Raw genomic sequence first — 25,001 nt, 5'->3', positions numbered from 1 at the left:
GGGAGAGGTCTGAGATGTGAATGGTCATTAACATATCTTTTGTTTCCAAGGGTGGGAGAGGTCTGAGGTGTGAGTTGCTCATTAACATATCTTTTGTTTCCAAGGGTGGGAGAGGTCTGAGGTGTGAGTTGCTCATTAACATATCTTTAGTTTCCAAGGGTGGGAGAGGTCTGAGATGTGAATGGTCATTAACATATCTTTTGTTTCCAAGGGTGGGAAAGGTGTCTGGTGGAGGGAGTCATGAAGGTCACCTGGCAGGGGGTCTTCAGGAGGAATTTGACGTGTGAATGGTCATTAACATATCTTTTGTTTCCAAGGGTGGGAGAGGTCTGAGGTGTGAGTTGCTCATTAACATATCTTTTGTTTCCAAGGGTGGGAGAGGTCTGAGGTGTGAGTTGCTCATTACCATATCTTTTGTTTCCAAGGGTGGGAGAGGTCTGAGGTGTGAATTGGTCATTAACATTTCTTTTGTTTCCAAGGGTGGGAGAGGTCTGACGTGTGAGTTGCTCATTAACATATCTTTTGTTTCCAAGGGTGGGAGAGGTCTGAGGTGTGAATTGGTCATTAACATTTCTTTTGTTTCCAAGGGTGGGAGAGGTCTGAGGTGTGAGTTGCTCATTAACATATCTTTTGTTTCCAAGGGTGGGAGAGGTCTGAGGTGTGAATTGGTCATTAACATTTCTTTTGTTTCCAAGGGTGGGAGAGGTCTGAGGTGTGAATTACAATGTGTGACAAGCTTGGTAGGAACATCCTGTGTTCAGTGTTTTGTCCATCTGAGTACCTTGAAAACGCTTTGCATGCATTTTTCATGATGAAAAAAGGCTCTGGACAGCATCGGGAACTGGAAGAGTTAAAATAAATTTTTGAACGCAAACGCTTATAAACGCGATTTGCCGAGTTTACCAGCGTTTTGAATTTTGAAACGCTGATAACATCGACTGTTGAAAGCAAGTTTTCTGCGTTCAAAAAAAAAACTGTAAACTCAAATGCCTGTAAACGGCTGTAAACGAAGATGTGTACACGGGCACATAGGAAAACATTAAGGAGAGTTCAGGGGCTGCTGAAAAAAAACGCAGAAAAGCTCCTAAACGTCAGTTTATCAGCTGCAGTGTATATGAGCCCTAAACGTGTATAAATGCATCTAAACGTGCCTAAATGGGTTTGAAAACCCCGACTTTAGGCTCGTTTTAATGCTGCTTTTCTCCAGTCAGAAGAAAGGCATTCAGAAGAGCTTAGTGTGGATGAGGCCTAATACTTTACTGAATCGCCAACCTAGAACAAGCGCGCAGTTTAGAAAAGTCAGGAGATTCTTGTAACCTAATGGCAGCGTGGTACAACAGGGAATGAACGATATCATCGCCTCCTGCAGAAGCCACTCTCATTCTGATTTCTGCTGTGTATTAGAAATTATGGGAAGATGATGGAAAGACACATTGCAGTCATTTATACTGTAATCAGGGCCGTGGATAAGGGGTTACCACCTGTCCTCCTGTACGGGGCCCAGGCCTGCAGGGGGCCCCAGCCAGCTGGGTGAATCGGACGTGGGCAGGGAGGGTGAATGGGGCAATTACTGGAACCGATCCCCTGTATAGCTCTCTCGGAAAGCTGGGTTCTGCTCCTCTCCACCACCCCCCCCCCCCCCGGGGTTTCAGCTGCTGCAGAGAGAAATATATAGGGGACTGGTTCCGGTAATTTACTAGTCCCTTCCATTCCTGAATGAACACAATGGGTGATTGTTACCAATCACTCGCTGTATTCATTCATAACTGAAGCATAGTAAACTGTGTTTTTTTGTGGGGATGGGGGAGAGGGGGACACCCTGTTAGGTTGGCTGTATGGGACCCTGTGGTTTGGGGGGGCCCTGTCAGGTTGGCTGTAAGGGGCCCCATGGTTTCTATCAGCATCGTTGACTGTAAGTATTGCAAAATTAATTTCATTTATCAATGAATACATAACAAGACTAAGGCCGGCCATTCATGGGTTGATATTCGACCGATTTTTTCGTCCAAAAATCGGACCTAAGAATAATTGGCCAATTTTCACTCTGCGCCCATTTTCGTTACATACCTAGTGATGACATCATGATGACATCATCACTAAGTCTGTGTTTCTTTATGCAGTGCAGGCAGCTACTATGAGTAATGCTGGCCATACATGGGTCGAAATGTGACCGATTTTTCGTCCGAAAATCAGACCTAAGAATAATTGGCCGATGTTTGCTCTGTTAGTGGGTCAATGGCACCGGCCGATTTTTGTGGTTCTTCCCCTTTTCGGTGATCGGGCATGTTGAAAAAGTAGTGAAAAACTACCGATTTTCAACTCAATGATGGTCAAATCGTACGATCGGTTTTCCGAAAAGAATATGCGCGCGAGCCGTGACCTGGAAGGAACAGAAGTTTCGCCTGTTATATGGGGTGAACTTTATGACTCGGTCAGCCGATTTTCGCTCTGTTAGTGGGGTCGATGGCACCGGCCGATTTTCGTGGTTCCTCCCCTTTTCGGTGATCGGGCATGTTGAAAAAGTAGCGAGAAAACAACAGATTTTCAACTCAATGATGGTCAACTTGTACGATCGTTTTTCCGAAAAGAATATGCGCGCGAGCCGTGACCTGGAAGGAACAGAAGTTTCGCCTGTTATATGGGGTGAACTTTATGACTCGGTCTGCCAATTTTCAAAATCACTGATGGCGCCATCGGATTACCGAGCGAACGACGTTTTCGATTTTCAGACGACAAATCGTTCTAAATTCGAACCATGTATGGCCGGCATATAGGGTGTTTTTTTATATTTGCCTGGAGTTCTATTTTGATGTCTTTCATTCTTTTTAAAAAAAAAAATGATTTCTAAGTCCAGTGAACGGCTTGGGATCCCGGGCATCCAGATGCCTTCCTATCTCCCAGTGTCAAGCCATGATTTGCAGACAGGGAGACTACAAGGGCGATATATTACATTTATGGGCCGGTGGGTACGGGAAGCGGTGAACGATGGTTTATCTGCGATCAGCAAACTGTACATGAATCATACATTAAGAACATAATAAGGCCGCTGTGTGAATAATGGTTCGCTGTACAGGTATTAATCACTATTATGTTGCACATTAACCTGAGCTGGTAAGATTGCCATACACAAAATCATTATTCATGTCTGCACATGATGGAGAGTCCCAAACGTGCTAAAAGCAGGTCTGATACAGGGGGGTGTCGTTTATGTGTAGGGGAGGGACTGAAATCCAGTGCAAAATGTGAACACAGGTGTGCAAAAACCCTCATGTGAACCTGAGCTTTGCCCTTGCAGCTGAGCTTTTGTCCTTACCCCGCCGCGCCGTTTGACCATTAAGGGTGAAGAGGGCAAACCCCATGTAACCACCAAGTAGTAACCAGTGCTGATACGTGGAAGGGGAGTAGGTCACATGGTAGAAAGTGTGTCACATAGCAGGGGAGTGGGTCACATGGCAGGGGAGCGGGTCACATGGCAGGGGAGTGGGTCACATGGCAGGGGAGTGGGACACATGGCTGGGGATTGGGTCACATGGCAGGGGAGTGGGTCACATGGCAGGGGAGCGGGTCACATGGCAGGGGAGTGGGTCACATGGTAGAAAGTGTGTCACATAGCAGGGGAGTGGGTCACATGGAAGGGGAGCAGGTCACATGGCAGGGGAGTGGGTCACATGGTAGAAAGTGTGTCACATAGCAGGGGAGTGGGTCACATGGTAGAAAGTGTGTCACATAGCAGGGGAGTGGGTCACATGGCAGGGGAGCAGGTCACATGGCAGGGGAGCGGGTCACATGGCAGGGGAGTGGGTCACATGGCAGGGGAGTGGGTCACATGGCTGGGGATTGGGTCACATGGCTGGGGAGTGGGTCACATGGCTTGGGAATGGGTCACATGACAGGGCAAGTAGTAACCAGTGCTGTTACGTGGAAGGGGAGTGGGTCACAAGGTAGAAAGTGGGTCACATAGCACGGGAGTGGGCAGGTGCGGACTGACAACTCATGGGGCCCCCGGGCAATAGGGGATCATGGGGTCCCTGTATCCTTGCCCAAACTCAAAAAAGCCTATGAAACAGGTACCAGGGGCATCTCATGGGCCCCCTACTGATCCCGGGCCCTCGGGCAGTGCCCGAGTTTCCAAATGGTCAGTCTGCCCCTGGGAATGGGTCACATGGCAGGGGAGTGGGTCACATGGCAGGGTGAGTGTCACATGGCTTGGGAATGGGTCACATGACAGGGCGAGTAGTAACCAGTGCTGTTACGTGGAAGGGGAGTAGGTCACATGGTAGAAAGTGGGTCACATAGTAGGGGAGTGGGTCACATAGCAGGGGAGTGGGTCACATGGCTGGGGAGTGGGTCACATGGCAGGGAAGTGGGTCACATGGAAGGGTGAGGGTCACATGGCTTGGGAATGGGTCACATGACAGGGCGAGGGTCACATGGCAGGGTGAGGGTCCCATGGCTATGGAGTGGGTCACATGGCTGGGGAGTGGGTCACATAGCAGGATGAGGGTCCCATGGCTATGGAGTGGGTCACATGGCAGGGGAGTGGGTCACATGGCAGGGTGAGTGCCACATGGCTTGGGAATGGGTCACATGATAGGGTGAAGGTCACATGGCTGGGGAGTGGGTCACATGGCAGGGTAAGGGTCACATGGAAGGGGAGTAAACACAGGTATGTTTGATTACTAGTATATGGAATACAAATTCATCTTTTATTAGTACCAACATCCCAATATTCAAAATATAAACATAGATAATTATAACAAAATTGGATGTTTAAGGCAGGGGAGTGGGTCGCATGGAGGGGAGTAGGTTAAATGACAGAAGAGTGGGTCGCATGGAAGGGGACTAGATCTTATGGCAGAAAGTGGGTCACATGGAAGAGTAATAGGAGGCATGGCAGGAGAGTGGGTCACATAGAAGGGCATAGGGTCACATGAAAGGGGAGTGGGTCACATAGAAGAGGAGTGGGTCACATAGAAGGGCACTGGGTCACATGAAAGGGGAGTGGGTCACATAGAAGGGCATTGGGGTTCACAAAAGGAGTGGGTGACATAGAAGATGGGTCACATGGAAGGGTACTGGGTCACACAAAAATGCATTGGGTCACAATATATCTTGTAGAAAAAAGTGGGTCACATGGAAGAGTAGTAGGTCACACGACAGGAGAGTGGGTCACATAGAAGGGCATAGGGTCACATGAAAGGTGAGTGGGTCCCATAGAAGAGGAGTGGGTCATATAAAAGAAGAGTGGGTCACATAGAAGGGCATTGGGGTTCACAAAAGGAGTGGGTGACATAGAAGAGGGGTCACATGGAAGGGTACTGGGTCACACAAAAATGCATTTGGTCACAATATATCTTATGGAAGAAAGTGGTTCACATGGAAGAGTAGTAGGTCACACGGCAGGAGAGTGGGTCACATGAAAGGTGAGTGGGTCACATAGAAGAGGAGTGGGTCATATAAAAGAGGAGCGGGTCACATAGAGCGGCATTGGGGTTCACAAGAGGAGGTCACGTAAAAGAGGGGTCACAAGGAAAGACATTGAGTCATACAGAAGAGGAGTGGGACACAAAGAAGAGGAGTGGGACACAAAGAAGAGGAGTGGGTCACATGAAATGGGATTGGGTCATATAGAAGGAAAATGGGTCACATGGCAGTAGAATAGATCACATGCTTTCCCATACTGAGGGGTACCGGATATTTTTCTTTGTTCCAATAGCTGAATGGATTGGTGGAAGAGTGAAGGGAAGATGCAGGGATGTGCAGTTTGTGATCGGGGATATGACCCCTTATATGGAGCACCTGTAGCCTACTAAGGCTCAAAGCCCAACTTCCCCTTTTCCTTGCCTCCCTATTTTTTTTTTTTTTTTAGTTATAACACAGAAACCTTAACCAGGACCAGGGGAGCACACAGGGGGCCCGGGGAGTAGAAGGAAAAGTAACCTGGACAGGAGTGGTGTAGCATTCATTGGAAACGACCCCCTGCTGGGGCAGACTGACAACTCATGGGGCCTCCAGGCAATAGGGGATCATGGGGCCCCTGTGTCCTTGCCCAAACTCAAAAAAGCCTATGAAAAGGTACCAGTGGAGGGATTGGCAGAGAATTAGTTTTCTCTTTTTAGGCTTTTTTTCCCTCTCTGTTTTCACCTGGTGATCTGGCCAGTAACACACCTCCTGCCACTCTGGATGAAGGAGCACAGGGGGCACCTTTGGACAGCAGCATTGTCAGTCTGGAGGAAGGGGGGGGGGGGTATTAGATAGATTAGCAGACTTAGATACACTAACAAATTGAAGCTGAACTCCGGCCAATACTTTATAATCATTTTTAGAAAAGAGTTTTGATCCTTTTGGGATGAAGTTTTTACATAGATAAATAAAAGATGATCCTTGTAAGCACCCCCGTCAGTGGTAAATGGTCTCATCCGTTGTCTCATCCTTGCAACTTAATACATCTGGAAGAGAACTGAAACGACAGACTTACTGGCCAGATAACCAGATAAAAATAGAAAAAAAAGAAAGAAAGCCTAAAACAGAAAACGAACGCAGCCGCCACATCTAAGAATTAGTCAGCTATAATAAATATTTGCTTTTGGGTTCAATACCCCTTCACCCTAGGTTCACACCTATGCGGCCGTGTGGGCCGCGTTTTGCTTGGGCATTTGAATGGACTCCCGTGCCCCGGGACACGCAGGGAAGAAGTCCCGGCACTACTTTGGAAAACGCAGACGAGGTTCCCAGTTCGGTTGCGTTTCCCAGTGCGGGCGGCGTGCCATTAGAACTAATGACACCTACCCGCGGGTCCGCATTTCTCTGTGTGGGCGGTGTGGCTGCACAGATTTTCGTGTGGATCAGGGGCGGACTGACAACTCATCGGGCCCCCGGGCATTAGGGGATCATGGGGCCCCAAACTCAAAAAGCCTATGAAAAAGGTACCAGGGGCATCTCATGGGACCCCTACTGACCCCGGGCCCTTGGGCAGTGCCCGAGTTTCCAAATGGTCAGTCCGCCCCTGGTGTGGATCCGCAGCGGCACCACCCGCACAGATGTGCACTGGGGGGGTCAAACAGCTCCAGGTACCACTGCTATTAGTCATTCCTGGGGGTGTCGGTGTGTCTTCCCTAGGCCTCCTTCTGCCAGCTGCTATGTTACTACTAGGGTTGTCACCTCATCCCTTTAAAACCGAACACATATTAATGACACGGGTTCTGTGGTTGATTAAGGAGGTCATTAAACTCACCTAGTGCCTTATCTGCATCAAATTAGCCTCAGAACCCGTGTCATTAATATGTGTTCGGTTTTAAAGGGATGAGGTGGCAACCCTAGTTACTAACTGAGTTCTAATGTATGAATAGATCAGGTATGACCAGGGGCGGACTGACCATTTGGAAACTCGGTCATAGCCCGAGGGCCCGGGTCAGTAGGGGGCCCCATGAGATGCCCTTGGTACCTTTTTCATAGGTTTTTTTTGAGTTTGGACAAGGACACGGGGCCCCATGATCCCCTATTGCCCGGGGGCCCCATGAGTTGTCAGTCCGCCCCTGGGTATGACCCTACATATCAGATGCAGGTGCAGGAGCGGGTGGCCATTTATAAACATCCTCCCGCTTCCCTGCTTGTGCGCGCTCCCTGGGAGAGCGCAAAACACCGCAATCCGTTGCCCTCCAGACACAGCAGAACACTGATCACTGTACGGGACCTCTGTGTGAGGTCATGTAATCCCTGAATGGCCAATCAGTGATCACATGAACAGGGGCGGACTGACAACTCATGGGGCCCCCGGGCAATAGGGGATCATGGGGCCCCTGTGTCCTTGCCTAAACTCAAAAAAAGCCTATGAAAAAGGTACCAGGGGCATCTCATGGGGCCCCCTACTGACCCCGGGCCCTCGGGCAGTGCCCGAGTTTCCAAATGGTCAGTCCCCCCCTGCACATGAATAGTAGTAAGCAAGACTTCCTGACATCATTGCTTACTACGTGTGAAATCTGTGAATGATCACAGAGATCACATGGTACAGGGCTATTCACAACAGCTTTGTACCATGTGACAAGCTGTGACCAATCACAATTCACACAGTATTTCTCAATGTCTGCAAGAATGCAGCCAGAGAGAAGGAAAAATGATTGTTTTTACAGCCTTCATGGGTGTAAAAGCAATCAGTGTAAAAAAAAAAAAAATCTCCATCACCCCCCACAAGTAGTACAGTGTCACCATGGTGATGCTGTACTGCTAGGGTGACCGTATGTTAAAAAAAAAAAAAATATTATAAAAAAATAAAATAAAAATGTAAACAAATTATAATTTTTGGTTATAAACTAATTCGGGTTATTTATTTTTTTTACTAAAAAGATAACTGAATACATCGTGGCCAAGATTTATGAAGAAAGATTATTTATTTGCAAAATTTTATAAGAAAAACACTTTTTTTTTTCAAAATATTTGGACTTTCATTTATATAGCAAAAAAAATAAAATAAAAATCCCAGCGGTGAATAAATACCACCAAAATAAAGTTTTATCTGTCTCAAAAAAATGCTAAAAAATTCATATGGGTACAGTGTTGCATGACCGAGCAATTGTCATTCAAAATGTGATAGTGAAAGTGAAAGTTAAAAAATAAAAAATTTTTGGGTTGTCCCTAAAAAGTAATAAAGGAGAAAGCTTCCAATGGGGACACTAGTTCTGGTGCCCGGGGGATCCCTAAGGAATTCTCTTCATTTTTAGGGATTTCCTCTCACTTCCTGTTTGGTTATGAAGACAGGAAATGAAGGGAAATCTCCGCAATGGGAAACAGATGGTGAAAAAAAAAATTTAACAAACCTGGGTAGTAGGCACACGCTCACCCACCTGGGTGTGATGTCATTGATTCATGCCAGGGACATGCTGATTGGCAGAGAGGACGACAGAAAGATCTGTGTTGGTAAACAACACAGATCCCTCTACCGACAGTGGCAATTTGCAGTTTTTTGTCTCCCTGCAAAGCAGGGAATAAAAACCGGCACATTGCTTAATAAAAGCGCCTCACAGTTAACACGTTAACACGTTTTAGGCACACAGTTAACCCTTTGATTGCCCCAGATGTTAACCCGTTCCTACTCAGTGTCATTAGTACAGTGTCAGTCAGGGAGGACTGACAACTCATGGGGCCCCCGGGCAATAGGGGATCATGGGGCCCATGTCCTTGCCCACCCTCAAAAAAAGCCTATAAAAAAGGTACCAGGGGCATTTCATGGGGCCCACTACTGACCCCGGGCCCTCGGGCAGTGCCTGAGTGCTCGAATGGTCAGTCCGCCCCTGGTGTCAGTGAATATTATTAACAATGATCACTGTATTAGTGTCACTACTGATGTCAGTCAGTTCCCCCCCAAGTGTCAGATTGCCCACCACACTATCGCAGACCCGCTATAAGTCGCTGATCGCCACCATTACTAATATAAAAAAAATAAATAGAAATTCCAGTACATATCCTATAGTTTGAAGAAGCTATAATTTTCACGCAAACCAATCAATATATATTTATTGGGATTTTCTTTTTTACCAAAGACATGTGGCAGAATACATTTTGGCAAAAATTTATGAAGAAATCTGAGTTTTCAATTTTTTTTATTGGATATGTTTTATATCAGAAAGTAAAAAACATTTTTTTTTCAAGAGTTTTGGTTTTTTTTAGTTTATAGCTCACAAAAAAACAAAGACCACCAAAAGAAAGCTCTCTTTGTGTGAAAAAAAGTGATATAAAATTCATTTGGGTACAGTGCTGCATGACCGCGCAATTGTCATTTAAAGTAGTGCAGCGCCTTATAGGAAAAAAAAGGCCTGGTCGGGAAGGGGGTAAAATCTCCTGGAGGGCAAGTGGTTAAGCCAGATTTTTATTTTTGTGAAACCGGAAATAATTAAGAAACATGTCAAGAGAGAGGCAGTCACCAGGAAAGAAAGGCATAGTTCAGGGATCTCCAAATGTTTTAAGCAAAGGGCCAGTTTACTGTCCTGCAGATGTTAGGGGGGCCGCATTGTGGCCAGTGAAAGTAAACAATGCCCCATCTTTGGTGTCAGTGGGAGGAATAGTGCCCCATCTTTGTTATCAGTGGGAGTAATAGTGCCCCATCATTGGTGTCAGTGGGAGGAATAGTGCCCCATCATTGGTGTCAGTGGGAGGAATAGCGCCCCATCATTGGTGTCAGTGGGAGGAATAGCGCCCCATCATTGGTGTCTGTGGGAGGAATAGTGCCCCATCATTGGTGTCAGTGGGAGGAATAGCGCCCCATCATTGGTGTCTGTGGGAGGAATAGTGCCCCATCATTGGTGTCAGTGGGAGGAATAGTGCCCCATCATTGGTGTCAGTGGGGGGAATAGCGCCCCATCATTGGTATCAGTGGGAGGAATAGCGCCCCATCATTGGTATCAGTGGGAGGAATAGTGCCCCATCATTGGTATCAGTGGGAGGAATAGTGCCCCATCATTGGTGTCAGTGGGGGGAATAGTGCCCCATCATTGGTGTCAGTGGGAGGAATAGTGCCCCATCATTGGTATCAGTGGGAGGAATAGTGCCCCATCATTGGTGTCAGTGGGAGGAATAGTGCCCCATCATTGGTGTCAGTGGGAGGAATAGCGCCCCATCATTGGTGTCTGTGGGAGGAATAGTGCCCCATCATTGGTGTCAGTGGGGGGAATAGTGCCCCATCATTGGTGTCAGTGGGAGGAATAGTGCCCCGTCATTGGTGTCAGTGGGAGGAATAGTGCCCCATCATTGGTGTCAGTGGGGGGAATAGTGCCCCATCATTGGTGTCAGTGGGAGGAATAGTGCCCCATCATTGGTATCAGTGGGAGGAATAGTGCCCCATCATTGGTGTCAGTGGGAGGAATAGTGCCCCATCATTGGTATCAGTGGGAGGAATAGTGCCCCATCATTGGTGTCAGTGGGAGGAATAGTGCCCCATCATTGGTGTCAGTGGGAGGAATAGTGCCCCATCATTGGTGTCAGTGGGAGGAATAGTGCCCCATCATTGGTGTCAGTGGGAGGAATAGTGCCCCATCATTGGTGTCAGTGGGAGGAATAGTGCCCCATCATTGGTGTCAGTGGGAGGAATAGCGCCCCATCATTGGTGTCAGTGGGAGGAATAGCGCCCCATCATTGGTGTCTGTGGGAGGAATAGTGTCCCATCATTGGTGTCAGTGGGGGGAATAGTGCCCCATCATTGGTGTCAGTGGGAGGAATAGTGCCCCATCATTGGTGTCTGTGGGAGGAATAGTGCCCCATCATTGGTGTCAGTGGGGGGAATAGTGCCCCATCATTGGTGTCAGTGGGAGGAATAGTGCCCCATCATTGGTGTCTGTGGGAGGAATAGTGCCCCATCATTGGTGTCAGTGGGAGGAATAGTGCCCCATCATTGGTGTCAGTGGGAGGAATAGCGCCCCATCATTGGTGTCAGTGGGAGGAATAGCGCCCCATCATTGGTGTCAGTGGGAGGAATAGCGCCCCATCATTGGTGTCTGTGGGAGGAATAGTGCCCCATCATTGGTGTCAGTGGGGGGAATAGTGCCCCATCATTGGTGTCAGTGGGAGGAATAGTGCCCCATCATTGGTATCAGTGGGAGGAATAGTGCCCCATCATTGGTGTCAGTGGGAGGAATAGTGCCCCATCATTGGTGTCAGTGGGAGGAATAGCGCCCCATCATTGGTGTCAGTGGGAGGAATAGCGCCCCATCATTGGTGTCAGTGGGAGGAATAGCGCCCCATCATTGGTGTCTGTGGGAGGAATAGTGCCCCATCATTGGTGTCAGTGGGAGGAATAGCGCTCCATCATCGGTGTCAGTGGGAGGAATAGTGCCCCATCATCGGTGTCAGTGGGAGGAATAGTGCCCCATCATCGGTATCAGTGGGAGGAATAGTGCCCCATCATTGGTGTCAGTGGGAGGAATAGTGCCCTATCATTGGTATCAGTGGGAGGAATAGTGCCCCATCATCGGTGTCAGTGGGAGGAATAGTGCCCCATCATTGGTGTCAGTGGGAGGAATAGTGTCCCATCATTGGTGTCAGTGGGAGGAATAGTGTCCCATCATTGGTGTCAGTGGGAGGAATAGTGCCCCATCATTGGTGTCATTGGGAGGAATAGTGCCCCATCATTGGTATCAGTGGGAGGAATAGTGCCCCATCATTGGTGTCAGTGGGAGGAATAGTGCCCCATCATTGGTGTCAGTGGGAGGAATAGTGCCCCATCATTGGTATCAGTGGGAGGAATAGTGCCCCATCATTGGTGTCAGTGGGAGGAATAATGCTCCATCATTGGTGTCAGTGGGAGGAATAATGCTCCATCATTGGTGTCAGTGGGAGGAATAGTGCCCCATCATTGGTGTCTGTGGGAGGAATAGTGCCCCATCATTGGTGTCAGTGGGGGGAATAGTGCCCCATCATTGGTGTCAGTGGGAGGAATAGTGCCCCATCATTGGTGTCTGTGGGAGGAATAGTGCCCCATCATTGGTGTCAGTGGGAGGAATAGCGCCCCATCATTGGTGTCAGTGGGAGGAATAGCGCCCCATCATTGGTGTCAGTGGGAGGAATAGCGCCCCATCATTGGTGTCTGTGGGAGGAATAGTGCCCCATCATTGGTGTCAGTGGGGGGAATAGTGCCCCATCATTGGTGTCAGTGGGAGGAATAGTGCCCCATCATTGGTATCAGTGGGAGGAATAGTGCCCCATCATTGGTGTCAGTGGGAGGAATAGTGCCCCATCATTGGTGTCAGTGGGAGGAATAGCGCCCCATCATTGGTGTCAGTGGGAGGAATAGCGCCCCATCATTGGTGTCAGTGGGAGGAATAGCGCCCCATCATTGGTGTCTGTGGGAGGAATAGTGCCCCATCATTGGTGTCAGTGGGAGGAATAGCGCTCCATCATCGGTGTCAGTGGGAGGAATAGTGCCCCATCATCGGTGTCAGTGGGAGGAATAGTGCCCCATCATCGGTATCAGTGGGAGGAATAGTGCCCCATCATTGGTGTCAGTGGGAGGAATAGTGCCCTATCATTGGTATCAGTGGGAGGAATAGTGCCCCATCATCGGTGTCAGTGGGAGGAATAGTGCCCCATCATTGGTGTCAGTGGGAGGAATAGTGTCCCATCATTGGTGTCAGTGGGAGGAATAGTGTCCCATCATTGGTGTCAGTGGGAGGAATAGTGCCCCATCATTGGTGTCATTGGGAGGAATAGTGCCCCATCATTGGTATCAGTGGGAGGAATAGTGCCCCATCATTGGTGTCAGTGGGAGGAATAGTGCCCCATCATTGGTGTCAGTGGGAGGAATAGTGCCCCATCATTGGTATCAGTGGGAGGAATAGTGCCCCATCATTGGTATCAGTGGGAGGAATAGTGCCCCATCATTGGTGTCAGTGGGAGGAATAATGCTCCATCATTGGTGTCAGTGGGAGGAATAATGCTCCATCATTGGTGTCAGTGGGAGGAATAGTGCCCTATTGTTAGTGTCAGGAATAATGCCTCAAAGGCCGGATAAAGGCAAGCAAAGGGCCACATCCGGCCCCCCAGGTTTCAGTTTGGGGACCCCTGGAATAGTTGAAATAATAACACACTGTCAGGCACTCTCCACTCTACTTAGTTCAAGAATTCCCAACTTGCAGTCTATGCTGCTGCTCCTGTGATATTGTTAATACTACTTCCAGTCCTTGTGCCCTTTATGGGCAATACTGACCACCGGGGAACATTTTTTTAATTTTTATTTTATATTCAATAAGGAACAGGAAACACATCAGCAGGCCGACCCATCAGGGGGAAGGGCTGCAGGAAACACCCCCCACCAAACCAAGACAGACAATAGAACAATAGGATACACCAAGTGGCAGGAACACATACATCCCATAATAGTTTTCTGGCAAGCAAGATGGAATAGAACAATGGGATGCAGCATGTGGCAGTGAACAATGGACAACCCCCCACCCCACCTATACATGTCTACACAATATCAGGACAGACCACCCTGTACCCCTAACAGGCACAGCGTGGGTTACACATAAGAGGAATCTAGGGAGCTGATACAGGGGTCTCCCCACCCCCAAAAGTCACTCCCGTCACAGTTGCTTCTGTGAGTCAGGGCTTAACTGTGTACGTTGACCATTACGGAGGAGGTTATCACCACACCTCCTCTGTTCTACCTATTAACTAACTGATTTGAAACCTGTTGTATCTTGTGTACCCCTACTTGTCAAACTGACCTGATAGCTCTGATTATTATTATACAGGATTTATGGCGCCAACAGTTTGCTCAGCGCTGTACAATATAATGGGAGACAATACATCAACAATACAGTTCTATAGAAGAGGGTTAGGAGGGCCCTGATCCTGGGAGCTTACAATCTAAGAGGGAGGGGCTAGTGGCACAAAAAGTAATAACTGTGGGGGATGGACTGGTAGGAGGAGTAGAAGATTCCATTATTAGCTGAGGGTAGGATAGGCTTCCCTGAAGAGAGAGGTTTTCAGAGAAAGTGAGTAAAGTCGGCGATAGTCTGATAAATTGGGGTAGAGAGTTCCAGAGGATGGGGGAAGCTATGGAGAAGTCCTGGAGACAAGCATGCGAGGAGGAGACAAGGGAGCTAGAGAGTAGGAGGTCGTGGGAGGAGCGGAGAGGACAGTTTGGGTGATATTTAGAGACAAGATCGGTGATGTAATTGGGGGCGGAATTATAAATGGCTTTATATGTTATTGTTAATGTTTTGAACTTTATTCATTGGGCAATGGGAAGCCAGTGGAGGGATTGGCAGAGAGGGGTGGAGGACACTGAGTGGAGGCCATTGGAGGGATTGGCAGAGAGGGGTGGAGGACACTGAGTGGAGGCCAGTGGAGGGATTGGCAGAGAGGGGTGGAGGACACTGAGTGGAGGCCATTGGAGGGATTGGCAGAGAGGGGTGGAGGACACTGAGTGGAGGCCAGTGGAGGGATTGGCAGAGAGGGGTGGAGGACACTGAATGGAGGCCAGTGGAGGGATTGGCAGAGAGGGGTGGAGGACACTGAGTGGAGATCAGTGGAGAGATTGGCAGAGAGGGATGGCGGACACTGAGTGGAGATCAGTGGAGGGATTGGCAGAGAGGGATGGCGGACACTGAGTGGAGGCCAGTGGAGGGATTGGCAGAGAGGGGTGGAGGACACTGAATGGAGGCCAGTGGAGGGATTGGCAGAGAGGGGTGGAGGACACTGAGTGGAGATCAGTGGAGGGATTGGCAGAGAGGGATGGCGGACACTGAGTGGAGATCAGTGGAGGGATTGGCAGAGAGGGATGGCGGACACTGAGTGGAGGCCAGTGGAGGGATTGGCAGAGAGGGGTGGAGGACACTGAATGGAGGCCAGTGGAGGGATTGGCAGAGAGGGGTGGAGGACACTGAGTGGAGATCAGTGGAGGGATTGGCAGAGAGGGGTGGAGGACACTGAGTGGAGATCAGTGGAGGGATTGGCAGAGAGGAATGGAGGACACTGAATGGAGACCAGTGGAGGGATTGGCAGAGAGGGGTGGAGGACACTGAATGGAGGCCAGTGGAGGGATTGGCAGAGAGGGGTGTAGGACACTGAGTGGAGGCCAGTGGAGGGATTGGCAGAGAGGGATGGAGGACACTGATTGGAGACCAGTGGTGGGATTGGCAGAGAGGGATGGAGGACACTGAGTGGAGACCAGTGGAGGGATTGGCAGAGAGGGGTGGAAGACACTGAATGGAGATCAGTGGAGGCATTGGCAGAGAGGGATGGAGGACACTGACCAGAGACCAGTGGAGGGATTGGCAGAGAGGGATGGAGGACACTGAATGGAGACCAGTGGAGGGATTGGCAAAGAGGGGTGGAGGACACTGAATGGAGACCAGTGGAGGGATTGGCAGAGAGGGGTGGAGGACACTGACTGGAGACCAGTGGAGGGATTGGCAGAGAGGGGTGGAGGACACTGAGTGGAGGCCAGTGGAGGGATTGGCAGAGAGGGGTGGAGGACACTGAGTGGAGGCCAGTGGAGAGATTGGCAGAGAGGGGTGGAGGACACTGAGTGGAGGCCAGTGGAGGGATTGGCAGAGAGGGGTGGAGGACACTGAGTGGAGGCCAGTGGAGGGATTGGCAGAGAGGGGTGGAGGACACTGAATGTAGACCAGTGGAGGGTTTGGCAGATATGGAATGGTTAGTAAGGTGGGTGAGTCTGGCAGCAGCATTCATGATAGACTGAAGACTGATGTTTTCTATGACACAACCTATGGCTAAAAAATGAATTAAAAAAAAAAAAACACTTTCAGAATTGCAATCCTTGCTGGCTCTACATAAAATGTGGGTTTGTCTGTGTCCCCATTGTGAAGATCTGACATCACTTCCTGTCCTAAAAGGAAGTGAGGAAAATCTGGACACAGAGGAAATCTCCCCCTTGCCCAATCAATCCAAAGATGAATTATACTTTTGGTCCTGGATGTGTGACATCAAAAACTTCCAAGCAGCCAGACTCAGGTCCTGGTGGATGAAACAAGTCCAGTCACCAAAGTGGGACACATGCTGGTGGCTAATGGGATTACATGCTGACAAGGAGCACAGCGCTACCAACAGGTAAAACAGGTGAGCAACAGGTTCCTGACAGGCAGGTAAAGTGCTGAAAGGCTTAGATCCAGCGGTGTCAAACTGGCGGCCCTCCCAGCTGTTGCGAAACTACAACTCCCATCATGCCTCAGCCTTTGGAAGTCCTGCTTGTAACGGTCAATCTTGCAATGCCCCATGGGGCTTAGGCTGGCCATACATTATACAATTTTCTGTTCAATTTCTGCCCTATTTCCTTTAGATTTACCTTCAACTATGTAGCGCAAGGGCCCGCCTAATTGGATACAATTGAAAGTGTTTGTAACGGAACCGACCCCAGACTGCGCTTGGGTACTTCCGTTAGAATACCGCTTCCCCGTCCGAACACCGACCACAGACACCACAGATTTGAAGTAAACCAGGAAATAGACTACTTTATTTTAACACAGATACAAGATATATACATTCAAGGGAACAACCCCCCCCCTCCCTGCATAATGACACAGGGCAGGGCAATCTAACTTTAGTAACAAGAGACACACCAGTGGACAGTCCCATCAGGAGGGAGGGCTGCTGGAGACACCCCCACTAAGCCAATACACAAACACATACATCCCATAATAGTTTGCTCCCAACCAAGACACACAATAGAACAATGGGACAACCACATGGCATTAAACAATCCACAACCCCCCAGCCCAATATCAGGACAGATCACCCTGTGCCCCTAACAGGCACAGGGTGACTTACACATAAGAGGGATATGGGGAGCTGAGACAGGGGTCTCCTCACCTCTCCAAAGTGAGCTGGGTTCCATGGGCCCCCCACCCAAAGTGAATCCCGTCACAGTGTTGTTTAGGTTTGACCTCCTATTATATGGCTTTTGGTAAATCTAAAGCAAAATTCTCAAGAAAATTGTGTGACGGAAGTCACTTTGGGTGGGGGGCCCATGGAACCCAGCTCACTTTAGAGAGGTGGGGAGACCCCTGTCTCAGCTCCCCATATCCCTCCTATGTGTAAGTCACCCTCTGCCTGTTAGGGGTACAGGGTGCAATGTCCTGATAGTGTGTAGACACGTATAGGTGGGGTGTGGGGGGTTGTACATTGTTTACTGCCATGTGGTGCATCCCATTGTTCTATTGTGTGTCTTGCTTGGGAGCAAACTATTATGGGATGTATGTGTTTGTGTATTGGCTTGGTGGGGGGTGTCTGCTGATGTGTCTCTGGTTGCTAGATTTGGTTTGCCCCGCCCTGTGTCCATATGCAGGGAGGAGGGTTGTTCCCTTGAATGTTTATATCTTGTGTCTGTGTTAAAATAATGCAGTCTATTTCCTGGTTTTGTTCAAGAGTGGTGTCCGTGGATCTGTGTTCGGACGGGGAACCGGGAGTCTAACGGAAATACCCTTGTGCAGTCGGAGGTCTGGTTCCGTTACAAATTGTATAATGTATGGCCAGCCCAGGGGCGGACTGACCATTTGGAAACTCGGGCACTGCCCGAGGGCCCGGGGTCAGTAGAGGGCCCCATGAGATGCCCCTGGTACCTTTTTCATAGGCTTTTTTGAGTTTGGGCAAGGACACAGGGGCCCCATGATCCCCTATTGCCCAGGGGCCCCATGAGTTGTCAGTCCGCCCCTGGGCCAGCCTTAGACATTTTAACAGGGAGCTGCTGGCAACTGCTGGGGGGATGAAGGAGGTCAGAGGTGATAGGTGAAGTACCTCGGAGGAAAGTTCCCATCCTAACAACACAGACCGTGCTACCAGCCAAGAATCAGGCCAACTCCCTCTGTGGAACAAGGCCACTCTGGAGAAAGGCCATTTTTTTTATTGGCATTTAAAATGTCGGAATTTTCCACAACTCAAATCATCAATTTGATTTATGAATAACATATTTCAAAAAGGCAAAAAGGTCTTTCTTGTTTTAGAATGCCTGAATCACAGCACATTTGTGGTGCGGCATCTCTCGGAGGTTTTGCTAAGGCACGCTCGCAGGTTCAGATGCTATTATATGAGGAATGGGGTGAAGCAGCGCTCCGAAGAGCTCAAACACAGATGGAAAAAGCTTTTTCTACACAACAAAGGCTTTCTTTGGACCCTAGAATAAGGTTTTTTTTTTTTTTGCGAGTGTTTGATCTCCCTAAGCACAGGCAAAGCCTGCCGTCCATTGTAGATCTTTTTGAAGTGCTCTACAAATGCTGCATAGCGGAGCCACTCTAACCTTCTCTTTCAGAGAATGAATTCATTCTGAATCCTTCAGATGTGGGGGCAGTGTGCCTACGGTGTGCCCGGGTTCAAATAACATCATCAGGCCTGCAATAGGCACATGCGAAGCCCATCGATGAGGACTGGGAACTGATGCAGGGAAGGGTTAAAACTTCGGGCGGCTTATTTTGTGCAGAAAAACAGACATTTTGAGCATGCAGGCTCTACTTGACCATAGAGGGACGGTAAGTCCTACAAGATACAGGTACTCACGTTTCATCTATCACAGGCGTGATAAAATACAAGGACGAGAGAGCTCCACTGTAATCAGAGGGGCACTGTTTATACCCAAGGAGATACAGGGACTCAAGAGGAAAACGATCCTCTTACAAAATGTATTGAAGGGTCAAAAATGAGTCTTCAGGTATCTGAAACCCTTCTTCACGGCTGATTGTTAAACGGTACAGTGAAGGAAATAAGTATTTGATCCCCTGCTGATGTTGAATGTTCACCCCTCACAAAGAAATCGAATGTTCGGTGTATTGTAACACTGAGAGACAGAATAGCAACAATAAATTCAGCAGAAATGCATGTCTAACAAACAGGGGCGGACTGACAACTCATGGGGCCCCCAGGCAATAGGGGATCATGGGGCCCCTGTGTCCTTGCCCACACTCAAAAAAGACTATGAAAAAGGTACCAGGGGCATCTCATGGGGCCCCCTATTGACCCCGGGCCCTCAGGTAGTGCCCGAGTTTCCAAATGGTCAGTCCACCCCTGCTAACAAATGATGACTGATCTGCATGTTCATGAGGGAAAGAAGGATTTGATCCCCTTCACAAAACATGACTTAGTACTTGGTGGCCAATCCCTTGTTGGCAATCACAGAGGTCAGATGTTTCCTGGAGTTGGCTCCCAGGTTGGCACACATCTCAGGAGGGATTTTGGCCCACTCCTCTTGGCAGATCCTCTCCAAGTCGTTAAGGTTTGCTGGCTGATTAGTCACAGCAGAAGCCGTTCAGCTGGTGCCAGCCAATGGATGACCACCAGCACCTGCTGATTGGCAAGGGGAGAGACAGCTGTGTAAACAATGCAGAACTGTTTCCTGTCAGTGGTGATATGCGGTATTTTGTTTCCCTGAAAAGCAGGGAATAAAATCCAGCACATCCCTTAGTAAAAACAACACGCAGTACACACTGGTAAGGGACACAGTTAACCCTTTGATTGCCCTAGATGTTTAACCCCTTCCCAGCCAGTGTCATTAGTGAAGTGACAGTGTATATTTTTAGCAATGATCACTGTATTAGTGTCACTGGTTCCCACAAAGTGTTAGTTAGTGTCAGATTGTCTGCCACACTATCGCAGTCCTGCAGTACCCAATCAATATATGCTTATTGGGATTTGTTTTACAAAAAATATGTAGCAGAATATATATTGGCCTTAATGTATGAAGAAATTAGATTGTTAAAATTGTATTTATTGGATATGTTTTATAGCAGAATACCAAAAGTATTGTTTTTTTTTCAAAATTATGTTTTTATGTTTATAGTGGAAAAAAAACCCTAGTAATGATAAAATAGATGATAAAGAAAGCTCTATTTGTGGGCAAAAAATGACAAATTTCAAATTTCAAAATTGTCGGTATTTTTTTGTTTATAGTGAAAAAAATAAAAACCGCACAGGTGATAAAATACCACCAAAAGAAAGGTCTATTTGTGGAAAAAAAAGACATAAATTTCATTAAAGTACAGCATTGCATGACCGTGAAATTGTCAGTTAAAGTAGTGCAGTGCTGTATAGCAAAAAACAGCCAGGTTAGGAAGGGGGAGGGGTAAATATTCAAGAGCAAGTGGTTAAAAAAAACCAAAAAAATGCAGGATTGGGCTTAGGTGGGTTATGCGCGCTTTTTTAAATTTACGGCTGAAAGCTTACTGTCATGGTGTGCCTGCAGAGCTGCCCCCCCCCACCTCCAGTGCCTGTGTCCTTTGTGGCACTTTCCTTCTCCCCCTTCTCATCCTGTCACGGCCCTTTGAAGCCGGGCCACACAGGATGAGAAGTGTTACTTTCCTCACCCTGCCGCGGTCATCTTCCCCCCACCCGGCGCAGCCGGCGGGAGGAAGATGACCCCCTGCGATGAGATTCATGCCTCTCCTGGCCATACGGTGGTTCCGGGACAGGGACGACGGCTTGACGCCGCATGGCCCCCCCTGCGGGTGTGGTGCGGGCACGAGATTTCCTGCCTGCACTCGCTGGAGACAAAGGCCGCGCTCTTGCGAGCGTGGCCCGTGTCAAGGGGGCGTGCCTTGTTGCCTGGGCAACGAGGCACGCCACCCGACATTGCCAGGACAACCGGGAGCGTCGTGAAAAGCCTTGAGAAGGCTGATGCAGGGCTCTCCTGGTTGTTCTGTCCGCTGCCAGCTGCTGGGAGGTCTGCGCTGAAGCGAGACCCCCGCAGCCACTCTGCAATACACCAGGGAATTGAGGATTATTACTCGCTGGGCGCTCTGCAATACCCCAGGGACTCGAGGATTATTACCCGCTGAATACTCTGCAATACCCCAGGGAGATTGGAGACTATCACCTGCTGAACACTCTGCTCATACTCAGGGCTCAAGAGGAGTACCTGCTGCTATAGTGCCTAATACTGCGGGGCCAAGATTGCTTGTGTTGCTGTGTGCTAAGAAGGGTTGCCCCCCCTGCTGGCGTCCGCTGTGAGCCAGGACATCCCTGTCGGAACCGTGAGTGTCTGCACCCCTGTTTTATCCCTCTATGGACTGTCCATGAACTCTCCCCCCTTCTTCTTCCATGTCTGGATTACAATCTACTAGAGATGCTAACTTTGCCACCCTGGGGCCGGATTACAATTGTTTAGGCCCCCATCCCTGCTCATCCCCTGCACTGGGTACTGGGACGCTACCTTCAGACCGCAATTGAGTGACTGTCATTTTTTCAATAAAGCTTTGTGTGTTTATCATCTGATTTGTGTTTTCTGTCCTGCCTACCCTCCGTCACACTTACTACCAGCAATACAGTGAAAATGGAAGCCAACATAGAATGACGGACGGCTCGTAGTCCTAAACAGTGAAGGTGTCCTATTATGGAGATTTCCTTGCGCTTGACACCCCAAAGCTCTCCTGCCACTCTGCTACCAGGCCAGGATCTTCCCGTGTCGGCACCCGCACACTGCAAATCCTGGGAGCCAAGCACCCGTTCTTCAATCCAGGCCAGGATCTTCCCGTGTCGGCGCCCGCACGCTGCAAATCCTGGGAGCCAAGCACCCGTTCTTCAATCCAGGCCAGGATCTTCCCGTGTCGGCGCCCGCACACTGCAAATCCTGGGAGCCAAGCACCTGTTCTTCAATCCAGGCCAGGATCTTCCCGTGTCGGCACCTGCACGCTGCAAATCCTGGGAGCCAAGCACCCTGTTCTTCAATCCAGGCCAGGATCTTCCCGTGTCGGCACCTGCACGCTGCAAATCCTGGGAGCCAAGCACCCGTTCTTCAATCCAGGCCAGGATCTTCCCGTGTCGGCACCTGCACGCTGCAAATCCTGGGAGCCAAGCACCCGTTCTTCAATCCAGGCCAGGATCTTCCCGTGTCGGCGCCCGCACGCTGCAAATCCTGGGAGCCAAGCACCCGTTCTTCAATCCAGGCCAGGATCTTCCCGTGTCGGCGCCCGCATGCTGCAAATCCTGGGAGCCAAGCACTCTGTTCTTCAATCCAGGCCAGGATCTTCCCGTGTCGGCGCCCGCACGCTGCAAATCCTGGGAGCCAAGCACCCGTTCTTCAATCCAGGCCAGGATCTTCCCGTGTCGGCGCCCGCACGCTGCAAATCCTGGGAGCCAAGCACCCGTTCTTCAATCCAGGCCAGGATCTTCCCGTGTCGGCGCCCGCACGCTGCAAATCCTGGGAGCCAAGCACCCGTTCTTCAATCCAGGCCAGGATCTTCCCGTGTCGGCGCCCGCACGCTGCAAATCCTGGGAGCCAAGCACCCGTTCTTCAATCCAGGCCAGGATCTTCCCGTGTCGGCGCCCGCACGCTGCAAATCCTGGGAGCCAAGCACCCGTTCTTCAATCCAGGCCAGGATCTTCCCGTGTCGGCGCCCGCACGCTGCAAATCCTGGGAGCCAAGCACCCGTTCTTCAATCCAGGCCAGGATCTTCCCGTGTCGGCGCCCGCACGCTGCAAATCCTGGGAGCCAAGCACCCGTTCTTCAATCCAGGTCAGGATTTGCAGAATTCCCCGCTGTACCGATCTCAGGATCTCTCCTTCTATTCACAGTACATTTGTAAGGCGGCGAGGAGGTGTTATATCGCCTCATTACCCGATTTAGCCCTACAATGTCACACTACCACGCTGCAATCACGTGCGTTGCACACGGCTGCGGCACGCCCCGACTGTGCTCAATGGGCCAGTTTGATATGCATTGCCGCTTGTCAAACTCTGCTGCTCAAGTTTAAAAAAATTAAGCGGCATGTGAACAGCCACGTCTGGCTGTTACTTTACAATTCGGGTGAGTAATGAGGGGGTGGTAAAACCGTTTTTACCTCCCCCAACCGCTCATCTAAAAAGAAACCTATTTCGTGAAGAGCTGTACCCAGGGGCGGACTGACCATTTGGAAACTCGGGCACTGCCTGAGGGCCCGGGGTCAGTAGGGGGCCCCATGAGATGCCCCTGGTACCTTTTTCATAGGCTTTTTTGAGTTTGGGCAAGGACACAGGGGCCCCATGATCCCCTATTGCCCGGGGGCCCCATGAGTTGTCAGTCCGCCCCTGGCTGTACCCAATATTCCTAGTGCCAGGTGTTTGTTTTCTATATCATATAAACGAAGGGTGCAGAGCTAAAATTAATGACATGGGATATTGCACATAATGTAAACATATAATATATAATAAAGTGCAAATCAACAAATCATGTGACTTAATAGCGTCAAACCAAATCCGTCACTGAGCGTGACCACAAAGTACATGTATAAAGTGCAAAGCAAAATTATATGCGTTATTCCTTCATGACCACACGTGCATACATAAATATAAAGGAAACATATAGTCCAAGAATTAAGCGTGAATCAATCCCAATACATAAGGTGCATGGAAGATCTCAAGGATTTCTGACAACTGGTATTAGCGTCCAGTAAGTGATGGTGTATCCAAATTTATAAAGACTGCGCACTCACCAGATGCGCAATCAGTGGGCGCATTTTAAGAGGTAACACTGTTGAAAGCTCCTGGTCTGGTCTGTCGCTCCTCACTGCTCAATCAGCTGTCTGTCATGGCTCAAACTTTCCCTCAAATGGCTCAGACATCAAAGCATCAAGATGGCCGCCAGGATCCACGTGGCGCCGGCGGCGTGACGTCACTGCACTGTAGCTCCTCCTTCTATATGTTTACGTACTTATGGTCCAAAATTAATACTGAGCAGAATTAAGTTCGGCCTTCCACAACAGCCCCAGTTTCTCATGTGGCCCCTTGGGGAAATTAATTGCCTGCTCCTGTTTTAAACAAAAATCCAATGGACTTTAAGTGGGGCTGTGCCCACACTGCAATGGTTAATAGCTTGTTTTGTCTGTCTGAGAGGAGAAGTAGTTTTACTTACCCAATCCTCTGCTCACCCAGCAGGCGTCGCTCCCCCATGATCCAGCAGTGGATTGTCCCTCGGCTTTATCATGTCCAGAGCGGGGCTATGGACCCTGCTCTGGTCTTGATGATGTCAGCACTCTAAACCAGATTTCCTATTTGCTCGGAGTTGGGCTTTGTGATGGGAGTGACTTTGGATGGGGGGCCCATGGAACACAGCTCACTTTGGAGGCGTGGGGAGACCCCTGTCTCAGCTCCCCATATCCCTCTTATGTGTAAGTCACCCTGTGCCTGTTAGGGGTGCAGGGTGATCTGTCCTAATATTGTGTAGACATGTATAGGAGATAGGTGGGGGTTGTGGATTGTTTGGTGTCATGTGGTAGCATCCCATTGTTCTATTGTGTGTCTTGCTTGGGAGCAAACTATTATGGGATGTATGTGTTTGTATATTGGCTTGGTGGGGGGTGTCTGCTGATGTGTTTCTTGTTGCTAGATTTGGTTTGCCACGCCCTGTGTCCTTATGCAGGGAGGGGAGAATTGTTCCCTTGAATGTATATATCTTGTGTCTGTGTTAAAATAAAGCAGTCTATTTCCTGGGTTTCCTTGAAGTCTGGTGTTCTCTAGTCTCGTACGGTCAGCGGTGGGGTCCATGGACGGTGTTTGGACAGGGAAGCGGAAATACCCAAGTGCAGTCGGGGTCC

General features: G+C 49.3%; 1 protein-coding gene across 1 annotated transcript in view; it reads right to left on the bottom strand.

Moving 5' to 3' along the window:
- Positions 1-21,671, bottom strand: part of LOC149428942 (syntaxin-binding protein 5-like) — a gene marked incomplete at its 3' end in the record, with an annotated part of 129,434 nt that extends 107,763 nt beyond the window's left edge. Inside the window, exons 1-2 of the mRNA XM_089666910.1 lie at positions 21,644-21,671; positions 20,967-21,186 (exon numbers count right to left, since the gene is read on the bottom strand). Of these exons, the coding sequence (XP_089523036.1) occupies positions 20,967-21,186; positions 21,644-21,671 (248 nt within the window). The remainder of the gene's footprint in view (positions 1-20,966; positions 21,187-21,643) is intronic.
- Between the last annotated feature and the right edge of the window lie 3,330 nt (positions 21,672-25,001).

This window comes from Staurois parvus, unplaced genomic scaffold, assembly GCF_062004578.1.
Source record: "Staurois parvus isolate SC_StPar_1 unplaced genomic scaffold, SC_StPar_1.0 ptg002905l, whole genome shotgun sequence".
Taxonomy (NCBI): Eukaryota; Metazoa; Chordata; class Amphibia; order Anura; family Ranidae; genus Staurois; species Staurois parvus.
Note: the sequence above shows the minus strand (reverse complement) of the source record. Positions and strands in the feature narration are given on the sequence as shown.